The sequence below is a fragment of the Cnephaeus nilssonii genome (genome assembly GCF_951640355.1).
Source record: "Cnephaeus nilssonii genome assembly, chromosome: 17".
NCBI classification, from domain to species: Eukaryota; Metazoa; Chordata; class Mammalia; order Chiroptera; family Vespertilionidae; genus Cnephaeus; species Cnephaeus nilssonii.
In genome coordinates, this window is record NC_137088.1 from 45601536 (window position 1) to 45624169 (window position 22634).

The 22634-nt window shown below is 43.8% G+C and overlaps 1 protein-coding gene across 4 annotated transcripts in view; it reads left to right on the forward strand.

Annotated features, from left to right (window-relative positions):
- FLNB (filamin B) overlaps window positions 1-22634 on the forward strand; it is a 134229-nt gene that overhangs the window by 45223 nt on the left and 66372 nt on the right. For all 4 annotated transcript variants that reach the window (XM_079795236.1, XM_079795233.1, XM_079795234.1 and 1 more), the window contains exons 2-6: window positions 6383-6631; window positions 8992-9089; window positions 11510-11657; window positions 20841-20959; window positions 22505-22582. In XM_079795236.1, coding sequence (XP_079651362.1) covers window positions 6383-6631; window positions 8992-9089; window positions 11510-11657; window positions 20841-20959; window positions 22505-22582 — 692 coding nt within the window. The remainder of the gene's footprint in view (window positions 1-6382; window positions 6632-8991; window positions 9090-11509; window positions 11658-20840; window positions 20960-22504; window positions 22583-22634) is intronic.

A 22634-nucleotide genomic window follows, 5' to 3' on the forward strand; every position in this document is an offset into this window, starting at 1 on the left:
AGTCTGAGGTTATGCATAAAGATGTGTAGTTGCCTATAGTAGAAATCTCAAATCAGTGGTTTGGGAATGTTTACTCAGTTCTGTTGCAGAGCAATCCCGGCTGCCGCTGCATGCCGCGCCCAGGGTAGACATTGCTCATCTGCACAGTAACCTTCCTCGCCGAGCATCCATTCCCATGCCTTGTTCATGGCAGACATTGCTGATCCATTTTGGCAGCCTTTCTTGCTGAATCCAGAGAATGCCCCAGAATCTTTCTCAAAACCCTGAGTTTTCACCTCACGAGCCAATGCCATTTGCCACCCCTGGTCTATTGTATCATCTCTTGAAAAATTTGTAACATAAAAAGACCTTCTGAATGAATTTATTTTAAAAATTTTACTTAATTGATTTTGAGAGAGAGAGAGAGATAGAGGGGGGAAGAGAAACATCGACTTGTTCCACCCATCCATGCCTTCATTGATTGACACTTGTATATGCTCTGACCAGGGATCGAACCCACAACCTTGGCGTAGCGGGACTATGCTCTAACCAACTGAGCTACCTGGCCAGGGCTGGGTGAGCTTTTTATTAACTGAACCCTGACATAGTGATATGTAAAAATTGTTAACGCAGACAGTTCCTTTGTTATTATTGAGCAGTTCTTGAGCAGGAAAATGAATCGGAAATCCAGCTGACCCAGTGCCCCAATCTCCTCTTACTTTATTGTGCCCTGTATTTGTATTTTACCTCGCCAATGGAAATAGACCCATGTGACTCCAGGTCTTCAAGGCCCAGAACATCCTGTCCTCTTGTGGTTAAACTGCTGTAACAAATAGATTAAAACAGAAAACAGTGGCTTTTCCAGTCTTCAGGTTGGTGGGGCATCCCATTCTTGGACCCAGGTTCCTCCCTTGCCTGGCCTCTCCTAGGGCAAGTCAAAGCTAAGTGGCTGTGACGTTAGGCACTCTGGCTGGCAGTAGCGGGGAGAGTTTGGACAAGGCACACCCACTGCCCAAGGCTCCAAAGTGAGGGCGTGCTTCCTTGTGCTCACGGTTAATTGGTGAGGCAGTCACACCACCAAACTGCAAGGGAGGCTGGGAAGGGTAATCTAGTAGGAAGCTGCGTGCCTGGGAGACGGGGAGGAAGGATTTTAGTGGCTTTAGCCACAGATTCCTTCAGTCATCAGAGGCGTGAGTCACCTGGTTGTAATTCTTGTCCTTTGTTGGTTCGAAGCCCTGGAGCGCAGCCAGCCTGGCTCCCTTCATCCTGCCCAGGGACCTCTGGGCACCTGAGCCAAGGTGCGCAGTCTGTCCTTGCTGAGTGGATGGGAGTCCGACTGTTGTATCCGCAGAAATGTGACCCCCATTCTGGGCAGCTGACTGAGGTCCTCCTCAACATGGCCTCAGGAATGAGTGGCATCTGGGCTAGGTTTTGATTGGTAAACTGCCTCCTTTTAGTTCGGGGCACTCGCTTGTTGGGACACCCAAGGCCTACAATTTGGCCAGGATTTGTTCAGGCTGGAGAAGAAGGCAGGACGGAGAAAAACGGCACAGGCCACCTGGGGTGTCAGTGAGCGCTGGGTCTGCCCGTGGGTTCTGGGTCCAGTTGACCGAGCTCTGCACTGCGGGGTAGCCGTGGGGGGTGGGGGTGCCCTTTCACAGGATGCTGCTGCTGTCAGCTCACCCGGGCAATCAAGGCTGATAGGAAACCCCCGTGCAGACATGTAGGTCACCACCTGGAACAGCTAGGCTTTCACTGTTCCCTCCTGCCTTTGTCCTTTCTGGCTCAAGCTTGATAAAAGCATGCTGAAGTCTGTGGTGGTAAGAATACTAGCACTTATTGAAAACTGTGTGGAGGTCTGTGTGCTCAAATGTGTTATCACATTTAGCCTTCTGAGTAGCCCTACGCTCATGTTCCAGCATTATCCCCATTTGGCAGATAAAGAAACTGGGCCATATAGGGATTGGATTGCTTGGCCAGGGTCCCACGGCTTGTATGGTGGCACCGAGCCTACACCTGCAGGGCCTGTACCCCTAAGGACCTGCCCCGGCCTTCCCTTCAGTGCCACATGGTGTGTTGTCTACTGGGGGTTCAGAGGTGGCCTCGGTCTGGAGCCGTTTAGAAGTCCATGCACGTTTTGCATCCACTCTCCAGCAGGCAGCACTGCCTGTCATTCAGCACCCGACGGGGGGGGTGAGGGTAGGGAGGTGTGTGTGTGGCAGCTGGTCCAGGTGTCCAGGCTGTGGGACCCGCAGGGAGCAGAATGACTCATTCCTGCCTTTGTGGAGCTGACCCTGAGCAGAGGAGGCAGACCCAGCCCAGGTGATTTCAGCACAGTTGCAGGTGCACTGAAAGAGGAGGGCAGTAGCCTGGTCAAGAGAGGGTCTGGGGGGAGTTCCAGGCCAGGCGGGCCGGAACTAGGAGGGAAGGTGAACCCCGGGCAGTGTGAAGCCAGGAAGTCCAGGAGGAGCCAGACCTGGCCCAGGTGGGCTGTTCTTTGAACCATATTCTCTTTAGGACGTCTGACACATGACCAGTAGTTCTGTTCCTGGGTGACTCTTGGTTCCTCTTTGGCTGCCATCTCAGGCTCATTGGTCTCCTAAACTACGCAGCTCGGATGTGTCCCCCTGTGCACCTCCCTTACATGCTCTGGGTTCACATGTCCTTACATGTTCAATGTTGTGTCTCAGCCTCCTCTTGGAACCAGAGACGAGGGACCGCAAAGTCTCATGACCTATGAGTTGCTTGGCTCAGAGAAGTGACATATTAAACATTTCATCCTCCTATTAATTCACGAGGTACTTTTTTTTTTTCTTTTGCTTCTTGCACACAACACTGGGATTATAGCTTCTGGCCTTCTGGTTCTGGGGGGGAGTGTTTGGCACATAGCAGGTACTCAGAAGTTAGGTGAATGAAGTAGGGGAAGGAGGTAACATTAATGCCTACTGCATACCAGACATTGTGACATTGTGTTTTGCTCATGGCATTCTCTGCCACTTGCTGTTTTTTTTTTTAAATATATATATATATATATATATATATATATATATATATATTTTTTTTTTTTTTTTTAATTGATTTCAGAGAGATAGGGAGAGGGAGATAGAAACATCAGTGAAAAGAGAGAATCATTGATTGGCTGCCTCCTGCATACCCCCTACTGGGGATCAAGCCCTCAACCCAGGCATGTGCCCTGGCCAGTAATCGAACTGTGACATCTTGATTCATAAGTCGATGCTCAACTACTGAGCCACGCTGGCCGGGCAGACCCACTTACTCTGACAGCAGCCTTATGAAGTGTTGACTGTGATCATTGCCATTTGGTAGATGAGGAGAAATAAGGCTCAGAGAGGGTGGACAGAGCCTGCACTATCCACACTGCCTCTCAGTGGGTAATAGAGATGAGAGGGCCTGGAGCAGAGCCTGTAACAGTAGCTCCCCCGATGTCCGAGTCGATGGCTGAGTCGTGTGCCGAGTGTGGGGGGTGAATTGTCCCAGGCACAGTAGAAGGAGGTTTTCTGAAACCCCATCTCCTCCTTAATTCCTGCACAGGCACATGGCTATTTCTGACCCAATAGCGAGCTGCATTGTGGCCAGTGGGTGACCTGTTGTCCTTACCTAGGAGAGCAGAAGTGTGGAATGGAGTCTGCTCAGGCTCGTCCTCCCGGGCCCCCGCCCCATTGCCCCGGTTAATTGGCACAGCCAGGAGAGAAGGTCGGCAAGGTGCACATAGTAGGTGCATAGATGGTTGTGTGGATCCGATCCTCCTGATACGGTAGAGATGAAAGATCACCCCCACTTACCTCTGCGGAACTTGCTCACAAAGGCGCTGTTTCCAAGATGCTTCTGAAGATGGCCTAAAAATAGCTGCTTTCCACCCCCGTAAATGCGTCCATTCCAGAATTTTGCTTAACAAGGCCTGGAGCACTGATGTGTTGAAATGACGTGAAAGCATTCCACCCTAGAATTTGCAGTAGCTCAAGTTAACTTTCTAGCTATTAAAAAAGAAAAAGAAAGGAAAAAAAAGGACTCTGCCCTCAATCCTGAGCAATGCTGGGTAATTTTAAGTGCTTCCAGAAGGTGGATGTGGTTTGAGGGTCAGTGTTGTCCAGAGCCAGGACCAGTTACGTGGGGATTGTGATTGGTTGTGATTTGGGGGAGTTGAAACTTGTGGATGGTTTCCAACCCCCTGTCAATCGCAGCAGATTCCAGGAGGTGGGGTGGGCGCGGTGGCGTTGGCTGGTTGTGTTCCTGAAAGAGGCTCACTAGCTCTCCTGCCAGAGAGGCTTCTGGCTGACGGCTCTGCCTTCACACTCTGCACAAACATCACGGAACACACTCGGGTCCGGAAATTCTGTGATCTGCTGTGCTGGTCAGACATCGGCACCGTGATGCTGTGTAGCATTTCATTTTCAAGGCGTTGGGAGTCTCCTATTTCATGTCGTGGGGATGGGGAGGCTTGGGCACGTCGCCATCTTATTGTTCCAAGAGTTCGGGGAAGCATTTGAACCTTCACCTGTCAAAATCACTCTCGGAGTGAGGATGGCCGTCCCTCCAGCCTCGTAGACCAGCAGGACAAAAGTATCATTTATCCCAGTGCGACCTTAATGGGGGCTTCCCCATTTGGACACCCACCTCAGATTCATTGGAAACAGAAGTTCTGGGCATTGTATTTTTCAGAAATTTGGCTCAGACTTTTACTGGGTCATATTTGCCTCAAAAATCATTTTGAAAAAGATTCACCTCTCATTCCTTGAGACCAGCATGCGTGTATAAGCTGGGTAAAGACAGAGCAAACTGGTTTCATGGTTTGATTCATGAAAGAAATCGGCAAGTTTGCATTTGAAAAACATTTAACGCACAACTGAGGGAAGTTTGAACTTTGCAGACTGATGCCTGTGGCTGGATGAGACTTGGGCCTGTTCAAGGCCAGCCCCCCGCCTTTGCACCCCTGTTACTCTAACCATTCATAAGCATTCACTTCCTCCCTCCCCTCACCCCACTCTTCTCCCTTTAGCTGGAATAAAGAAAACTGGCATGGAACGTTGTGTGACCTGGAATTTCTTAGGATCAGTTGGTAGCACTTACAGACAGCCTCATAATAGGATACCTAATCCCCCAAATTCAGTCATGGTCAGAGGCTGCCTGCTGGAGAAATGTGTGGTCTGGTGGGTGAATTCCATGGATTTTAGGGTTCTGGGCCGTGTCCTATGTTTATGCAGATTGTTGCTGCTTTATTGACCATGGGCCCTCATGGGCAGCAGAGCTGGCCTCCCGGTCACACGGCCAGTGCGGCTGTGCAGGGCCCTGTGCTCAGAAGGTTCTGTGCTTGCTTAATGCTCTGCTGCTGCCGTCTTGAAATTCTCAATACTTTTTGGACAAGGAGACCTGCATTTTCCTTTGTCACTGGGCCTGTGAGTTAATGTAGACAGATCTGCTTAAAAGCTGTTATTTATACAATTTATGACACAAAACATCATGGGCTTTTATTATTTATACAGTTCATTACAGAGAATATCACTGGGCACCATGATTTTGAATGAGAGGATTGCTCGAAGTTAGTTGGTCTTCCCAGCCAGTTCGTGATAATCTTTACTCATCCAGTTTTACATGATCAGGTTTTATTATGACGGAATCTGCAACCATGAAATTACCTTTGGTTTCTGTGGTTTTGGGTGTGGCCTTTTAGGAGAGTCTTTTCTTGTAAAAGATGTAACATTAAACAGGTTAATTAAAAAAAAAAAAAGATCCCGCCCTTTCGGTTTTGAGTGGCATGCCATTTCCTCTTTATCAGCACGTGAGTCTATTTTTCATGTGGTTGTAGTTGGGTCTCATTTTAAGTGCAGTTTGGTGTGTGTTTAACCAACATTCAGATGGCTTTGTGGTGGGTGGGTGGGTGGGTGGGTCAGGGAGGGGAGCTCCAAGATGAAGAAGGCTTCGTTTCTCCCCAGCAGGTGCTCACAGTCCTGGAGGGGGATGTGGTAGGCTGAGGCGTCCTGGTCACAGAGCTGGTGGGAGGGAAGGGCCACCAGCCGCCAGATCTGGCCATTGAATGATGAGCAGGAGGATGGGGTAAAGGGTCTTCCCCTGAAACGGAATACCGAACACTTGACTTTTAAAAACTTTTTTATTATGGAAAATTTCAAACATACACAAAAGCAGAAATAATAGCATAATGCATTTTCTCTGTACCAAGGCACGAGTTTACAACATTTTGGAATCTTACTTCACCTGTTCCCATCCTCAGATATTTTGAAGCAAATTCCAGCATTGTATCCTTTCACTCTTAAATGGTTCAGTACGATTCTCTAACAGATGAGGACTTCATTTCCTTTTCTACAAAGAGCAGGATTCACACCTGTACAACCCAGAGGAATGACCAAGCCTTGGCCTCTCTCCCCAGATAGCAAAGCCATCGTGGATGGGAACCTGAAGCTCATCCTGGGCCTGGTGTGGACCCTGATCCTCCACTACTCCATCTCCATGCCCGTGTGGGAGGACGAAGGGGATGACGATGCCAAGAAGCAGACGCCGAAGCAGAGGCTGCTGGGATGGATTCAGAACAAGATCCCCTATTTGCCCATCACCAACTTTAACCAGAACTGGCAAGACGGCAAAGCCCTGGGTGCCCTGGTAGACAGCTGTGCCCCAGGTAAGTGCCCCTGGTTACCTAAGCCATCTCTTTGGGATGGGCCCTAAATTTCTTGGTTTTTACTGGGAATGCTAGGTTTGCTGTGATTGGTGTATTTCTCCTGGTTTTAGCCCATTGTAAGATAGCAAGAGGCACTGAAAATGACTCCATCTACCTCTCCAATGGCATGTCTTATAGGTGTATCCATGGACTTGTTTGAGCATTGAATTCAGTTATTTATCCAAATTCCCAGTGAAGGCCTTAATGCTTGGACCAGGCCTTGGGTTTAGTTTCTAGACTCCAAAGTCCTGCTGCTTCCCACAGTTGGTGCCTAGTTTCCCATAGCCTTTGGCAAAAACAAGTGGCCTGTTAGGTGGCTTGGCATGAAAATCTAAAAACTTTCATTGAGCGGAAAGTACCAATTTTTATCGACCACTGGTTTGACCAAATAAGGCTTTCTCCGCCCCTTTCTTTCTGTGTTGCTATGAAATAGAGCCTGGTCAGGGTCCAGTTGGAGCCTTTTCCACCCTTTCCTGAGTAGCTGAGTGTGCCCCGAGACAGTAATTATCCTCATGAAGGGATTAGATTGGTGGGTAGAGTTTGCTGGTACACATTCAATAGAAAAACCAGAGCCTATGTTTATATGTATCTCTCAAAAGTTTCTTTAATAAAAACTCTAATAACCATATTTTCCATTTACTGAGTGCTATGCATGTGCTGGCCACATTAATATTTAGTAAGCTAGTGCTTTTCAACATGCTCAAAGCAGAACTGTCTGGTGTCAGTTGGGTACGGGGGGAGGGCTGACTCTAGGCCTCATTCTGTAAGCTGGAGTCATCAGAAGTAATTCGGAGCTCAGCAGCAGGCCATTGCCCAGTGCCCTCATCCTTGCTTGCATCCAGAGACTCATTTTAGGATATCTCTTTCCAGTTTAAATGTGGGGATTTTTACTCTAGTCCTAAATACTTCTTGTGCTTTCAAAGGTTTTTGAGATAATTCTAGGTTTGGCCTTTTAGCAAGTGGATTTTTTAAATTATACAGGACTCTAGTTCAGTCTTTTTAGATATATCCAAGAATGGGATTGTGATCCTGTGACTTAAAATAAGAGATATATATTTGGTCTTTGTCCCCTTTCCTGGTACTGAGCTCCTAGAACCCTTGGAATTTCCTAAGTGACAAGAACCACGATAATGGTGTCTTTCAACCACACCTGAATTTATGTTAATGAGGTGACTTTTGGAAAACCCCAAAGATCGGGGGTGGTTGTCCAGGGAACCCACCCATTAGAGGATTGGAACTTTCAGCTTGCTCTTCTGACCCCCAGAGAGGGGAGAGGGGCTGGAGATTGAGCTAATCACTGATGACCAGGGATTGAATCAATCCAGTTTAAGTAATGAAGCTTCCACAAAATCCCTGAACTGTGGGGTATAGGGAGCTTCCAGGTTGGTGAGTACATGGAGGTTCTGAGGGCGGCACCCTCAGAGAGGGCATGGACATTCCTCCCTCTTCTCCCATCCTTCCCTATGCATCTCTTCCATCTTTCCGTTCCTGAGTTGTATCCCTTTGTAATAAACTGGTAATCTAGTAAGTTTTCCTGAGTTCTGCGAGCCACTCCAGTAAATGATTAAACCTATTGAGGGAGTTGTGGGTTTGTATCTGGTTAGTCAGAAGCCCAGGGGAGTGGAAAGAGGGAGTGCAGTTTTGTGGGACTGAGCTCTTAGCTTTGGGATCTGATGCTACCTCCAGGTAGATAGTCGGGATTGAGTTAGATTGTAGAACACCCAGTTGGTGAACCCCACACATTTGGTGACCAGGGTACAGAAGTGTGAGTGTGGAAGGTTGAAAAATTTCTCCTGCAAAAGGCACCGGGCCCAGGTGGTTTTACGGGCTTTGTTTGCTTATATCACACCTTTAAGGAGTGGCAAACCCCCATCTTAATGCAAGAAGATAACATCCTGAAGGAGACGTCTCAGCTAAGACAGAATAGTTCTACCCTTCCATACCCACATCCATGATACTTTTTGCCTGTAAAGTATATTCACATGCTCCGTGACTTACTATCAGGTTATGTTCCCATAAACCCATTGTAAGTTGAAAATATTGAAATTCAAAAAAGCATTTAATATGCCTCACCTATCAAACATAGCTTAGTCTAGCCTACCTTAAGCAAGTTCAGCCTGTGGTTGGGCAAAATCAACCCATTGCCAATGCCCAGCCTTCACAAGAGTATTGCACCGTATATCACTAGACTGGGAAAAGATCAAAATTCAAAATTATGAATGTGGTTTCGACTGATGACGGACTGCTTTTGCACCATTGTAAAGTTCAAAAATCTCTTCAGTCAGCTAATACTCACAGCATCTTTTGTGTTATGTTAACAGGTCTATGCCCAGACTGGGAATCCTGGGATCCACGAAAGCCTGTGGATAATGCACGAGAAGCTATGCAGCAGGCAGACGACTGGCTGGGTGTCCCACAGGTACTCATGCACGCATACCACATCCCAGAGCGCTGCTTCCATCCTCCAGCTTGTTCTGGTACTGGATGGGTTGTCTTTTTGAGTCTGACAGGCAGTCTGACCTCCTCAGCATTAACCTTCGAAGAGTATTGCTTGTGACACGCTCCCGTCTTCCTCAGTTTACCTATTATAATAGCTTCTTCTTGACTTAAGTCCTTGTAGAGCATCCTAAAGTCTTTTTAAAAAATATATATATTTTATTGATTTTTTTTACAGAGAGGAAGAGAGAGGGTTAGAGAGTTAGACACATCGATGAGAGAGAAATATCAATCAGCTGCCTCTTGCACACCCCCTACTGGGGATGTGCCCGCAACCAAGGTACATGCCCTTGACCGGAATCGAACCTGGGACCCTTGAGTCCGCAGGCCGATGCTCTATCCACTGAGCCAAACCGGTTGGGCCATCCAAAAATCTTTACTCTTTGTCACATGTGGCAAATTTTCTAGTATTTCTGCTCCAAAAATTTCAAAGGCTATCTTTGGACAATGGGTTGCAAATGAGGATCCTATTGATTAGGTTGGATCATAAGAAATCAATATTTAACCACTTTTTACCTATTTAAAATTTTTTTAAATTTTAATATCTTAAGAAAGAAATCATGGCACTTAGAACTTAAAAGAAATATAAACCAGGATAACCTACAATTAATGAAAAATTTGGCAGAATTTGTATTGCCCACAGTCCTATCACAGAAATATCACAAGAGAACTTGGAAATTATAGTAAGTCTTAGATACCATCTGCAGTAGCCACATTGAGGTTGATTCTTCTAAGCCCTTCCAAGGAGTCTAACTAGCCCTTCCTCCTCACAATTGAGCACCATGACTCCCACGTTCAAAGCCCCGGTCGAGAAAAGTTGTGGGTAGCCCGTGCCATGGGTGGATGACCTCACCACAGGCTCCATTGAGGTCTAAGTTGGTGTTCAGAGCTGAGTTTAGTGCATTTTGTAACAAGATCCCTTGGGAGGTAGAAAAACTTGCCTCTGTTTCTTTGGTTTGGTTTTGGCATCGTGTCTCTGCTTCATGGCCCGTTTCTTGGCTTGGCCATCGTCAGGAAGTGGCGGGGTGTGTTTTTCATCTCTTAAACCCAAAACCATCTCCTTCTGACGTTCATGTGATGTTGGCACCGTTACGTTGTTGAAGGAGCCGCCTAGACGAAACGCCAAATCACCACCCGTCCTCCATAGCATGAAACATGTTATACAAACCCAAATGGCTATTTTGGTGCTGCAGGCTATTCATCAGGATGATGTCTGTGTGTTTTTTTGTTGTTGTTGTTTAACCACGGGAACAGGGAAGCTGGGGACGTATGTTGTTCATCTGCATTTGGTTAACCTGGTTCATGAGACTGAGTCTTCTGTTCATCTCAAGAGGTGTGGCTTGCCTCTTGTTGGGGCAGGAGGATTTTGGGTGCTATTTAGGGCCAGGTCAGGTTGATAGAACTGAGTCTGCCATGCCTGTAGCGAGGCTGCCTGGCCAGCATGGGTTATAACTTGACTAATACTCTTGTTCCTAAGATGAGTATCTGCAGAAATCTATCACCTCCCCATTTTTAAAATGGCTTCTGATGTAGAGACCTTCTAATGTGCTAGCTCCAACTGCCATAACAAAATACCATAGATTCGGTGGCTTAAACCGCAGACATTTATTTCTCAGTTCCGGAAACTGGAAGTTCAAGATCAAGATGTCAGCAGATTTGGGTTTTGGTGAGGGCCCTCTTCCTGGCTTGAGAGAGGGGGTGGGTTTGAGGGAGTGAGTGTATGCACATTCTGATCTTTCTTATTCTTCTTATAAGGGCACTAACCCACGACCTCATGACCTCATCTAAACCTGCTTAGCTCCCAAAGGCCCCGCCTCACATTAGAGGTTAGGGCTTCAGCGTGTGAATTTTGGGAGGACAAAGACTCAGTCTATAAGACTACACATTAAGATATGTCATTATGTGGTCTCTTTGTTTTTATTTTAATTTTTTATTAGTAGCTGGATTAACAGAGATGTACACAATGGATAGATGAGCAAAGGAAGAAGGCCAGTTTTGCGCTTTTTTTGTAATATGCGCTAATCTCATATGTAATTGTCCCTTCATCCTCCTCACCTGATGTACTTCTCCCACTGGAAAGTTTTGACCAGGGGAGTGAGTGGTTATTTCGGGGGAGGAGGGGAAGTTTGTACTCTGGGAATGACATAGAGAATTGTCCGGAGAGGGTCCTCACCTTCCAAAGGGAATGGTGACCCCTCTCAAAGGTCAAAACACACTGATCTTGGCATAGCACCTGGTGTAAGTTCACTTAATTTCTTATTATTTGTAGTGTTTAAGAGACGTTTGCAAAAACTTCAGTACCTTGACGTGTTGTGGCATTCACTCTCCGTGTCGCTGTTCTAGGTCATCACTCCTGAAGAAATCATTCACCCGGATGTGGATGAGCACTCGGTGATGACGTACCTGTCCCAGTTCCCCAAAGCCAAGCTCAAGCCCGGGGCTCCTCTTAAACCCAAACTCAACCCCAAGAAAGCCCGGGCCTATGGCAGAGGTAAGCACCGGTCGTGATGGATTTGAGGCTTGACCTTGGGTCTTAGAGAATATGACGTGGCTTCAGGAGGAGGGTTCTCAAAACCAAGAACGGAGGCTACACCCTGGGAGACATTGCCGGCCTTCTTCATCAGCGTTGGTTTGCTTATTTGTTTTTACCTGAAGGGCCGTTTGTTTATGACTATCCTGTTCTGCCTTGTGAATCTAGGCTGTAAGAAACACTGCTGAGTTAATGTGCCAGAGACTGATGGGTTTGCTGCTTTGTGATTTAATGCACCAACCCTGGGATGAAGAAAGGGCTATTGTTCCCATTTCTCAGATGAGGAATCAGAGGCGTGGTCCCCTGGGAGTGGGAGGTGGGAGACAGGAGCCTGGGTCTTCTGGCCAGTGATTCATTTTTCCTTTGGTTGTGCTAAAGCTGCTCAGATTTCCAGATGGGGTGGGAGCTATTGATAACCCCTGGCAGGCACTTCCTTGCGAAGACATCCTGTTTATGCAGCCGCCAGGAGTGTTCTGCTCAGAACGTTATGTTGGGTTGAAGGCATTTTGAGGCACTTGGTGTTCCGGTTGGCACCTGACTTTAAGCAGCTAATTTTCATGTTTGCTTGTTTGTTTTTAATTACAGTTCACTTTCAATATTATTCTGTATTTGTTTCAGGTGGACAGCATAGTGGTTAGACAATCATACACTTTATAGAGTGCTGTGTGCCCCCCTCCCCTTTGATATTTCAAGTACCCACCTGGACCCATACGTAGTCATTAAGCACACTATTTTTTTTTTAAGGGGAACAGTTGTATTTCAGCTCAGTGTGATTTCTGGTAAAGGTCAGCATAGCAAGATACAACTTGTTTCTTTTTCTATAGGAGTGCATTGTATTTCTTTTTTTTTTTAAAAATCCTCACCTGAGGATATGTTTTTAATTGATTTTATTTTTTTAGAGAGAGAGAGAGAGAAAGATGTGAGAGAGAAACATCGATTGGTTGCCTCCTGCATGTGCTCTGACTGGAGATCAAACCCACAACCTAGGTGTGTGCCCTGACTGGGAATCACACCTGAAACCTTTTGGTGTACAGGATGACGCTCCGACAAACGGAGCCACCTGGCCAGGGCTGCATTGTATTTCTTCATGACAATTGGGAAAACATTTAGATACACAAAATAACTTGGCATATTCTCCTAGAATCTACAGTTCTTACCATTCTGATATAGTTGTTTTCTCTCGCCCTTTGCACATTGCATGTATACGTGTGTGTGTGTTGTGAGATTATTGGAAACATGGTGGCATTTTACTCCTGAATATATCAGCCAAGTCTGTCTGTCCTATGAATAGGACACCCTCTTACAAAACCACAATATTCATCATCACACATAAGAAAATTAACAATAATTCCATGTCAACTGATAATTTTGTTTTCAAATTTATTGTCCTAAAATTCTTTTATAGTTTTTGTTATTTTACAAACCAAGATTTGATTATGACTCACTTACATTATTTTTTTGTCTTTAGACTCTTCTAACCTAGAATAATTTTCCCCAACTTTAAAAAAAAAAAGACATTGACTTTCTGAAGAATCCAGAGCACTTGTCCTGTGGGATGTCCCATACACTCCGTCCCTTTGAAGATAGCATTGCTGTACTTGGCGTGAGCTTAGATCTAAGGATGACCTACAACCAGGGTAGTGGTGATGACCATGTGTTGTTCTCAATCTCAGTGGCTAGGTCCTTCTCACCTGTCTTTCTAGCATGATTTAGACCAGAACACACTCGATTGTTCTGGAACAAACCCACATGCCGTTTGAGGTCCCTTTGGCAATGAGGTGGGGTCTGTGCAGTCTTTTGTGTTATATGTTGTTTGAAGGCCTCCTCAGGTGCAGTCTCTCCCAGATCCGTATGCCTATGCTTGCTTTAAAGGTGCTTTCTGTAAGCCATACCGAAAGGTGGTGGCTGCAGTAAAGAATCTCTGATTTTAAAGGTTAAAATTTAATCTCTGAATTTAAAGGTTTTTTTGCCTAAATGGCAAAAACAAAAACAAAAAAAAAAAAAAACTCAAACAGCCAAATAAATCTCTTGTCAACAAAACTGGTCAAATAAATTGAATCTGACCAAGGCACAAAATGCTTGTTTGCAATAACCTTATCACTGGCTGGCCAGTTTCCCCATTGTTAATGTGAAGTGGTTTCCTCTTATTGCTATTTTCTTAAAAAAACGACAGCTTGCTATGTACTTTAGGAATGTGGCTAGTCACTGTTTTTTCCTTCAGCTGCCTCTTTGTGTTATGTACTTTAGGGACCAAACACCTTTAAAATTTAAAAAAAAAAATCCTTATCTGAGGTTATGTTTATTGCTTTTCGAGAGAGAGAGAAACATTGATGTAAAAGAGAAACATCAATGTAAGAGAGAAATATCGATCAGTTGCCTCCTGTATGCACCCCAACCAGGGACTGAACCCTCAACCTAGTATGTGCGCTGACCAAGAATTGAACCCACAACCTTTTGGTGCACGGAACGATGCCCCAGCCAGCTGAGCTACCTGGCCAGGGTGCAAACACCTTTTAAGAAGTGTGTGTGTGTGTGTGTGTGTGTGTGTGTGTGTGTGTGTGTGTGTTTTACCACAATACAAATGTGGTAAAATACACATAACATTCACTAATCTAACCATTGTTAAATGTACCATTCAGTGGCATTAAGTACATTCATGGCTTAATGTGTAACCTTCACCACTATTTATCTCCAGAACTTTTCCATCTTCCCAAATTGAAACTCTGAACCCATTAAATAATAATTCTCCATTCCCCTCCCCTCAGCCCCTGGCAACTACCATTCTGTGTCTGCGAATTTGCCTATTCTAGGTTCCTCATGTAAGTGGAATTATATGATATTTGTCCCTTTGTTCCCATGTTTTCAAGGTTCATCTGTGCTGTCACACATATCAGAATTCCATTCCTTTATAAAGCTGAGTAATACTCAGTTGTATATAATACATTTTATTTTTCTACTTTTCCATCACTGGACATGTGGGTTGTTTCCACCTTTTGGTTATTGTGAACAATGCTCTGTGGACATGGGCATACAAATATGTTCAGTTGCTGCTTCCACTCTTGTGGTATATACCTACAAGTGGAATTGCTAGATCATGTGGTTATTGTATGTTTAACTTTTTTTTTCTTTTTAAGGAGCAAGGCAACAGGGTCACATATGAGGCCACATGGGCGGGGCCTTAAGACATTACTTGTCCCATAGTGGGACAAAGGGTAGGGCAGTTTGCTCTCTTTCCTGTGTGGCCACATTGCTTCATGTCTGCCACCGGAACCAAGGAAGAGAGAACGCTTCATCTCCTAGTTTCTAAAGGGTTTTGAGGTTGGCTTTATTTTCTCTTCTGGATGTGGACTAGATTGCAGTTACCAGCTGGTTTCCTCTTGCTGGTTATCTGTTCACTGAGCCCTGACTTAGTTCCAGCGGGTTGAGGGAGAGAGGGCTGGGCGGAGGTAAACTTGCAGCCACAAACAGACTTTTGTCCTGGTCTTCCTTGCGGGTCCCGAGGTTGTAGGCGTGTGACTATGAGCAAAGCAGAAACCTTTCTCAAAACCCACGTTCTCTGGGAAGCAGTCGCTGCACAGCAAGATGTAAACCCTCTTCGTGCTGAGCAGTCTTGGTTGTCTGCATGGTGGGCATAGCTCCCAGCGATTGCAGGTGCAGGCTCAGCCCAGCCAGCCATGGGTAGCCAGGGTCTTGGTTCAGCTGCAGAGCTAGTTGGTCTTGGGCTGGTGGAGTCCGGTGGAGTGGGTATTTATGAATTTACTAAGTGCATGTTTAAATTTAGTTGTTAAATGATGTGATCACTCTGTAAATTTGAATCAAAAGAAAAATGTAGACAGTGAAAATTGAAAGCTTGCTTTCCATCCCTTCCTTCACTCTGAGGTGTTCCTTCCCAGCCTTTCTATTCTATTCTATTCTATTCTATTCTATTCTATTCTATTCTATTCTATTCTGTTCTGTTCTGTTCTGTTCTGTTCTGTTCTGTTCTGTTCTTTATATTTGGAAGTGAATTCCAACTATGTGTTTTCTTCAGTTTGCATTTTTTTAGCTAACATTATGTGAATATTATCTTATTATATAATAATCTACCACCAATATTTTACAGTCAATTATTTATTGGAAAACTAATACAAATCCAGAGTGTAGTAGCAAATGACTCAGTGTTTTTAACAGACTAATGACAAGGAAAAGAAGAGATGGAGAGAAACCTAGAGATTTAATGTGATTTGAGAGACTTAGCAATCAATTGTAATATATGAACCTTATGTGGATCCTACTTCAGCTGACTGTTGAAACAAATTCATGACACTTACAAGATAAGCAGAAATTTGAACACTGACAATATTTGATCATATTAAGGAATGACTGTTAATTTTTTATGGGATTTTTTGGATGTAGATATTCTGAAATATTATTTAGAGATATATAGTGAATGCTTATGAGTGACATATCTGAGGGCTAGGATTTGTATCAAAATCACACAGGAAGAGGGAAGTGGCGGGAGTGCAGGTGTGAAGCTAGGCAAGCCTTGACTTAGTTGTTGTTGAAGCTGAGTGATAGGAACGCAGTTCTCTGTCTCTGGATAGCCTTGGAATTCTCCACAATAAAAAAACTTGAAAAGAAATAATACTTGAACTTGTGCTTCTGGGAAGATGGAGTTGAAGTCCTTTTTCCAGTTCTCCCCACTAAGGACATCTAACATCCCTGGGCATTTTATACAGAACAAACATAAGAAGACGCTGAAAGAGGAGAAGGCAAACCAGCCGGGGACCTGGGAGTCCGAGGACTGTCAGTAATGAGTTCCTTGGTTTTCCTTTTGCCTCCTGTATCCCAGACTTGGAACTGAAGAAGCTGACAAGCTGGAAATACCAGTGGCACAAACACAAAAAGCCCCAACAAAAGCCTACTCTTTCTGGCCAGAGACCGGGAAAGGGCAGCCTAGCAGGGCAGAACACTTTTAGACAGTCATTGCTCTGCTCCAGCCCAACACAGCAGAAAAAACTGCAGCCCCCATTACACCAGCAAAGGCCAAATGGGGAGCCGAGACTTGCACCACAGATAAGGAAGCCACCCCAGTGATGGCAGTAGAGGCCATTTGAGTAACAGTGAGGCATTCCTACCCCTTCCAGCCTCGGGTAGGGGAGGCCTAACAAAAGCTGGGACTCCCTCCTCTACCCACAGTAATGAGAAGCCCCCCTCACGTTGCGTATCAGTGGAGTTTGAATGGGGAGCCTGGACTTCTTCCCCCACTGGCAGTAAGAAGGCCTGCTCCCTTCCTTCCCCTGCTGAAGTGGTCTCATAAAAAGGCAGCTAAAACAAAGTCTATGTGAGACCCAGAGTCTCATAGCATAGTACTCAGAATATCCAGGTTTAAATAGCAAAAATCACTTATCATACCAAGAACCAGGAAGATCTAAAACTGAATGGAAAAAGACAATCAATTAATGCCAACACTGAAGTAATAGGGATGTTAGAGTTATGTGATAAAGATTTTAAAGCAGCTATTATAAAAATGGCTTTAACACACAATTACAAACACACTTCAAACAAAAGAAGAGAAAACAAAAGAAATCTCAGTAAAGAAGTAGAAGATATAGATAAGGAAGCACCAAATGGAATTTTTAGAACTGAAAAATGCAATAACTGAAATAACTGTATGGATGAGCTCAATAGCAGAGTGGGAAGACAGAGAAGATCAGCAAGCTGGAAAAAAGAACAATAAAAATTACCCAATCTGAATGACAAAGAAAGTAGACTGAAAAACATGAACACAGCCTCAGGGACCTTTGGGATGATAACAAAACATCTAACATGTCATAGGAGAGTAAAAATAGGGTGAGGCTAAAAAAAAAAGGCTCAAAGAAATAATGGCTGAAAACTCCCCAAATTGGGTAAGCTGAGCTAAACCCAAACAAGATAAATACCAAGAAAAAAAAAAAAAGTCCACATCAAGCCACATCTTAGACAGACTTCAAGGAACTAGACAGTAAAAGCTTGAAAGCAACAAGAGAAATGACACCTTACCTATTATATTCCTTTAGATGAGAAATTTCTCATCTACAGGAAGTGGCACAACATTTTTTATGTGCTGAAAGAAAAGAACAATCAACCCAGAATCCTACATCCAGGGATAATGCACTTGAGGAAAGAAGAGGAAACCAAGACATTCTCAGATAAAGGAAAACAAAGAATATCTCACAAGTACATCTACCCTAAAAGGATGGCTAGAGGAAATTCTCTGGGAAGAAAGGAAGCAATAAGAGAAGGAATCTTGGAATAACAGGAAGAATGAACATGGTAAGCAAAAATATGGATAACTATAATAGACTTCCCTCAAAAACCACAGGCTACCAACACTCAACCAAATGAAGTAGATAGCCTGAGCGGTTCTATAACTATTAAAGAAATCAAATCTGTAATTTAAAAGCTCTTGGAAAAGAAATCTCCAGGCTCAGAAGATTTCATTGGAGGAAGAATTAACATCGATTCTACACAATCTCTTACGGAACTATGAGGAGAGAACACTTCCCAATTCATTTTATGAAGCTAGTATTGCTCTAACCAGACAAAGGCAATGCCAAAAAAAGAAAACTACAGACCAGTATCTCTCATGAATAAGGTTGTAAAAGTCCTTAACAAAATATTAGCAAATAGAATTTTGTAATATATAAAAGTAATTATTCATCATGACCAAGTGGAGTTTATTCAAGGGGTGCAAGGCTGGCATGCTGTTAGCAAATCAGTCAACATAATCTATATTAACAGGCTAAAGAAGAAAAATCATGTGACCATGTCCATTGATACAGAAAAAGCATTTGACAGAATTCAGCAGCCATCCATGATAAGAACTCAGAAAAGGAGGATTAGAGAACTTCCTTAATTTGACATAGAGTAGTTACCACAAAACACCTACAGTCATTAGTATAATTATGGTGAAAGTCTGGGTGTGTTCCCTAAGATCGGGAATAAGGCAAGAATGTCCTCTCTCACCACTGCTATTCAATATCAGGGTGCAAGTTTTAGCTAATACAGCAAAGGAGAAAAGGAAATAAAGACACATGATAGTCCACGAGAAAATACTTTCAAAAAATTATTTAAAATACTTGCCTTAAATAAGTTCAGCAATGTCTCAGGCTATAAGATCAGCATACAAATATCCATTGTATTTGTCCACTAGAAGTAACAAAAGAACCCCGAAGTTGAAAATAGCATACCATTTGCATTTGCTCAAAAAATTGAGAAATAAGTGTAAATGCAATAAAACATGTATAGGATTTACATGCTGAAAACAACATAAAAAAGTAATGAATAAATCAAATATGTCCTAAATAAATGGAAAGACATACAAACTGCTTCCATGGGTTGAGAAAATTAGAGTAAAGATGTCAGTTCTTCCCAAATTGTCATATAAGTTTAACAGAATTGCTATTAAAATCCCAGCAAGTTTTTTTTTTTTTGTAGACATAGAAAAGGTTATTTCAAAATATATATGAAAAAGCAGGGAAAGCAATTTTGAAAAAGAATAATAATGGAGGAAAGAGTCATTCCTGCCCTGACCAGGAATTGAACTCGAAACCTTTTGGTGTATAGGACACCATTCCAACCAATGAGCAACTGGCCAGGGCTGCTGTTGTCATTTTTTAAATTTGACAATCTAAGGGAAAACAGATCAGTGACCCTGACCAAATAGTCAGGTATTGCATGTTTTAAAAATTCTTGTGGCACGCAGGTTGAGAAGTGCATAGAAATATAGAAGTGCAAGAGGATATTTTCCATTGATTTTTAAAAATATATATTTTTATTGATTTCAGAGAGGAAGAGGGAGAGAGAGAAACATCAATGATGAGACAGAATCATTGATTGGCTGCCTCCTTCACGCCCCCTACTGGGGATTGAGCCCGCAACCCGGGCATGTGCCCTTGATTGGGATCGAACCCAGTCCATGGGCCAATGCCTATCCACTGAACCAAACTTGCTAGGGAGAGAAATGCATATTGAAACCACTATGACCTATCAAAATGGCTAAAGTAGAAAGTAGTGATAACAGCAAATGCTGGCAAGGATGCAGAGAAACTGGATCCGGGTCATGAATACATTGCTGGTGGGAATGTAAAATGGTCCAGCCACTCTGGAACACAGTTTGGCAGTTTTTTTCTAAAGAACTAAACAGGCAATTACCATATGGCCCAGTAGTTGCATTCCTTGACTTTTATTCCGGGGAAATGAAAACATGTTCACACAAACCTATACTCAAATGTTTAGGGCAGTGTTATCAGTAATAGACAACTGGAAACAACCCAGGTGGCCTTCGGTGGGTAAATGGTTATGCAAACTGTGGTCCATTCATATCAGGGAATATTACTCAGCAATAAAAAGAACAAACAAGTAATACAGGCAACAAGCTGGATGAATCTACAGAGAATTATGCTAGTGGAAAAAGACAATTTTAAAATGTTGCATAGCGTATGATTCCAATATTCTGGAAATGACAAAATTAGAGTTGGAGAATAGATTCGTGGTTGTTGGGGTAGGAGGGAATGAGATGGGAGGGGAGTGGGTGTGGCTATAAAAGGGCAACCAGAGGGAACCCAGTGGGAATGGAAATGGTCTGTATTTTGACTAGGTAGAGTTTTATACTGTGTAACCACTGGAGGAAGTGGATGAAGGAGATTATTTCTTATACCTGCATGTGAATCTGTCTCAAATTAACTTGCTCAATCGTCTCAAAATAAAAAGCTTAATTAAAAAATAATTGAATGCAATTTTTAAATATTTTAAACAATATGAAATGGTCTTTAATGAAAAATGAGCCATTCTCCCATACCTCATCTCCCCCACCTCCCCACGTCACCTCTCTCAATGCCTGCTCTACTGCTGGTCACACATCATTTTCATAATTTTATCGATTTCTGGCTGAATTGCTCTGAATATTTCAGAATTGATTGTTGCTTAACTAACAAGGACAAAATTAGGGATTGGAACCGATTGGATAATTCTTGACACGGCAGTTTATCCTTACTAGTATCTCCCATGTGGTGGCTAGCAGGACTGAGTCCCATCTCTCCGTTTCCTGAAGGAAACACAGTGGGTGATGGCCTGTGTCAGGGCCTGGCCAGATTGTAATGTGCTGGTGTAAACCTTTGGCAGGAATCGAGCCCACTGGAAACATGGTGAAGCAGCCGGCCAAGTTCACGGTGGACACCATCAGCGCCGGGCAAGGAGACCTGATGGTGTTTGTCGAGGACCCAGAAGGGAACAAAGAGGAGGTATGTCGGAGGATGCTGCCTCCCCTGTCAGCATCCCAGGGAGCTTGTCAAGGGCCAGGGACTGTGCCTCCATTTTCCCCACTGAAGTTCACAGCAAACACTGTTCTTTACCAAAAGGATCCTGAGGCTTACAGTGGTTAAAGTAACTTGCCCAAAGGCTGTACCTTGAAAATTAATATAAATTGATACCCACGGACACAGTGTTTAATAAAATAAAGGATACTTTGAATTTAGCGAAGTCCTCGTTAGTTGTTTTGTGTTTTTTTTTAATACGTTTTTATTGATTTCAGAGAGAGGAAGGGAGGGGGCAGAGAGATAGAAACATCAATGATGCGAGAAAATCATTGATTGGCTGCCTCCTGCACACCCCCTACTAGGGTTCAAGCCTGAAACCTGAGCATGTGCCCCAACTGGGAGTTGAACCATGACCTCCTGGTTCATGGGTTGATGCTCAACCACTGAGCCACACCAGCAGGGCAAGTTGAAGTTTTAGATACTAATGGCCAAAATACTAATGGGCAGAATAACAATACAGTACTGATAAGATACAATACAGTAACAATACTAATGTCCTACTCTCTTCTCACTCTGACCAGTCTTTCGTTCTTCCTTCAGAGACTTTGCACATACTGTTCCTTTTGTCTACTTATCTTTTTAAAAAATATATATATTTCTTTTATTGATTTCAGAGAGGAAAGGAGAAGGAGAGAGAGATAGAAACATCAATGATCAGAGAGAATCATTGATTGGCTGCCTTCTGCACAATCCCCACTGGGGATCAAGCCCGCAACCTGGGCATGTGCCTTAGCTGGAATCGAACCTGGGACTCTTCAGTCTACAGGCTGACGCTCTATCCACTGAGCCAAACCGAATAGGGCTGTCTACTTATCTTATTAAGATTATATATTCCTATTGCTATGTACCATCTGAAATTCTGAGTTAATTGGCATACTGTCTATTTCTCCCACTGGGTTAGGAATTCTGCCTGATTTCTTTTATTTTGGGTACCTAACACTGGGCCCAGCATTTCATAAATGCTTAATTACTACATGGCCAATGAAGGTTTAACCTTTTGCACTCGGATGTCGAGATTAAAATTACTCTTTGAATGTATCAATAATTTGAAATATAAAAAAATCCAAATAAATAAGTTTGTATGAAAAGAAACTCCAGTTTTTTATTCTACTGCCGTGCTTTGTAAAATCTGGGGTATTTAAAAAATTAAATCCCGAGTAGAATAAAGGAATCGAGAAAAAAGCAAGCAAGTGCAAAGGGTTAAATTCCTTGCTTCATAGTCTCTCTCATTTAGAGAGTTTCAGCTCTGAGTCAGTAGAGAGTCCTGACTTGGTTATACCTTTGTGCTACCTGATTTGTTTCTGTAACTTCAGGCTCTTCCTCCCCTGGGGTGTCCTGCAGGAATAGTGGGGCAGGAAATAGCCAGGACAGGTGCCTGACCTGCCAGCTCGCAGCAGGAGATTGGCTGGCACAGCCTTCTTTTACTCACACCCGGTGCTTTCTCTAACTGTCATTCATCTTCCATCCTAGGCACAAGTGACCCCTGCTAGCGACAAGAACAAGACATACTCTGTGGAGTATCTGCCCAAGGTCACCGGGCTGCACAAAGTAAGATGAGGTGTCGTGGCTATTGCTTGCACTACTCTCCTGGGCTTGCTTC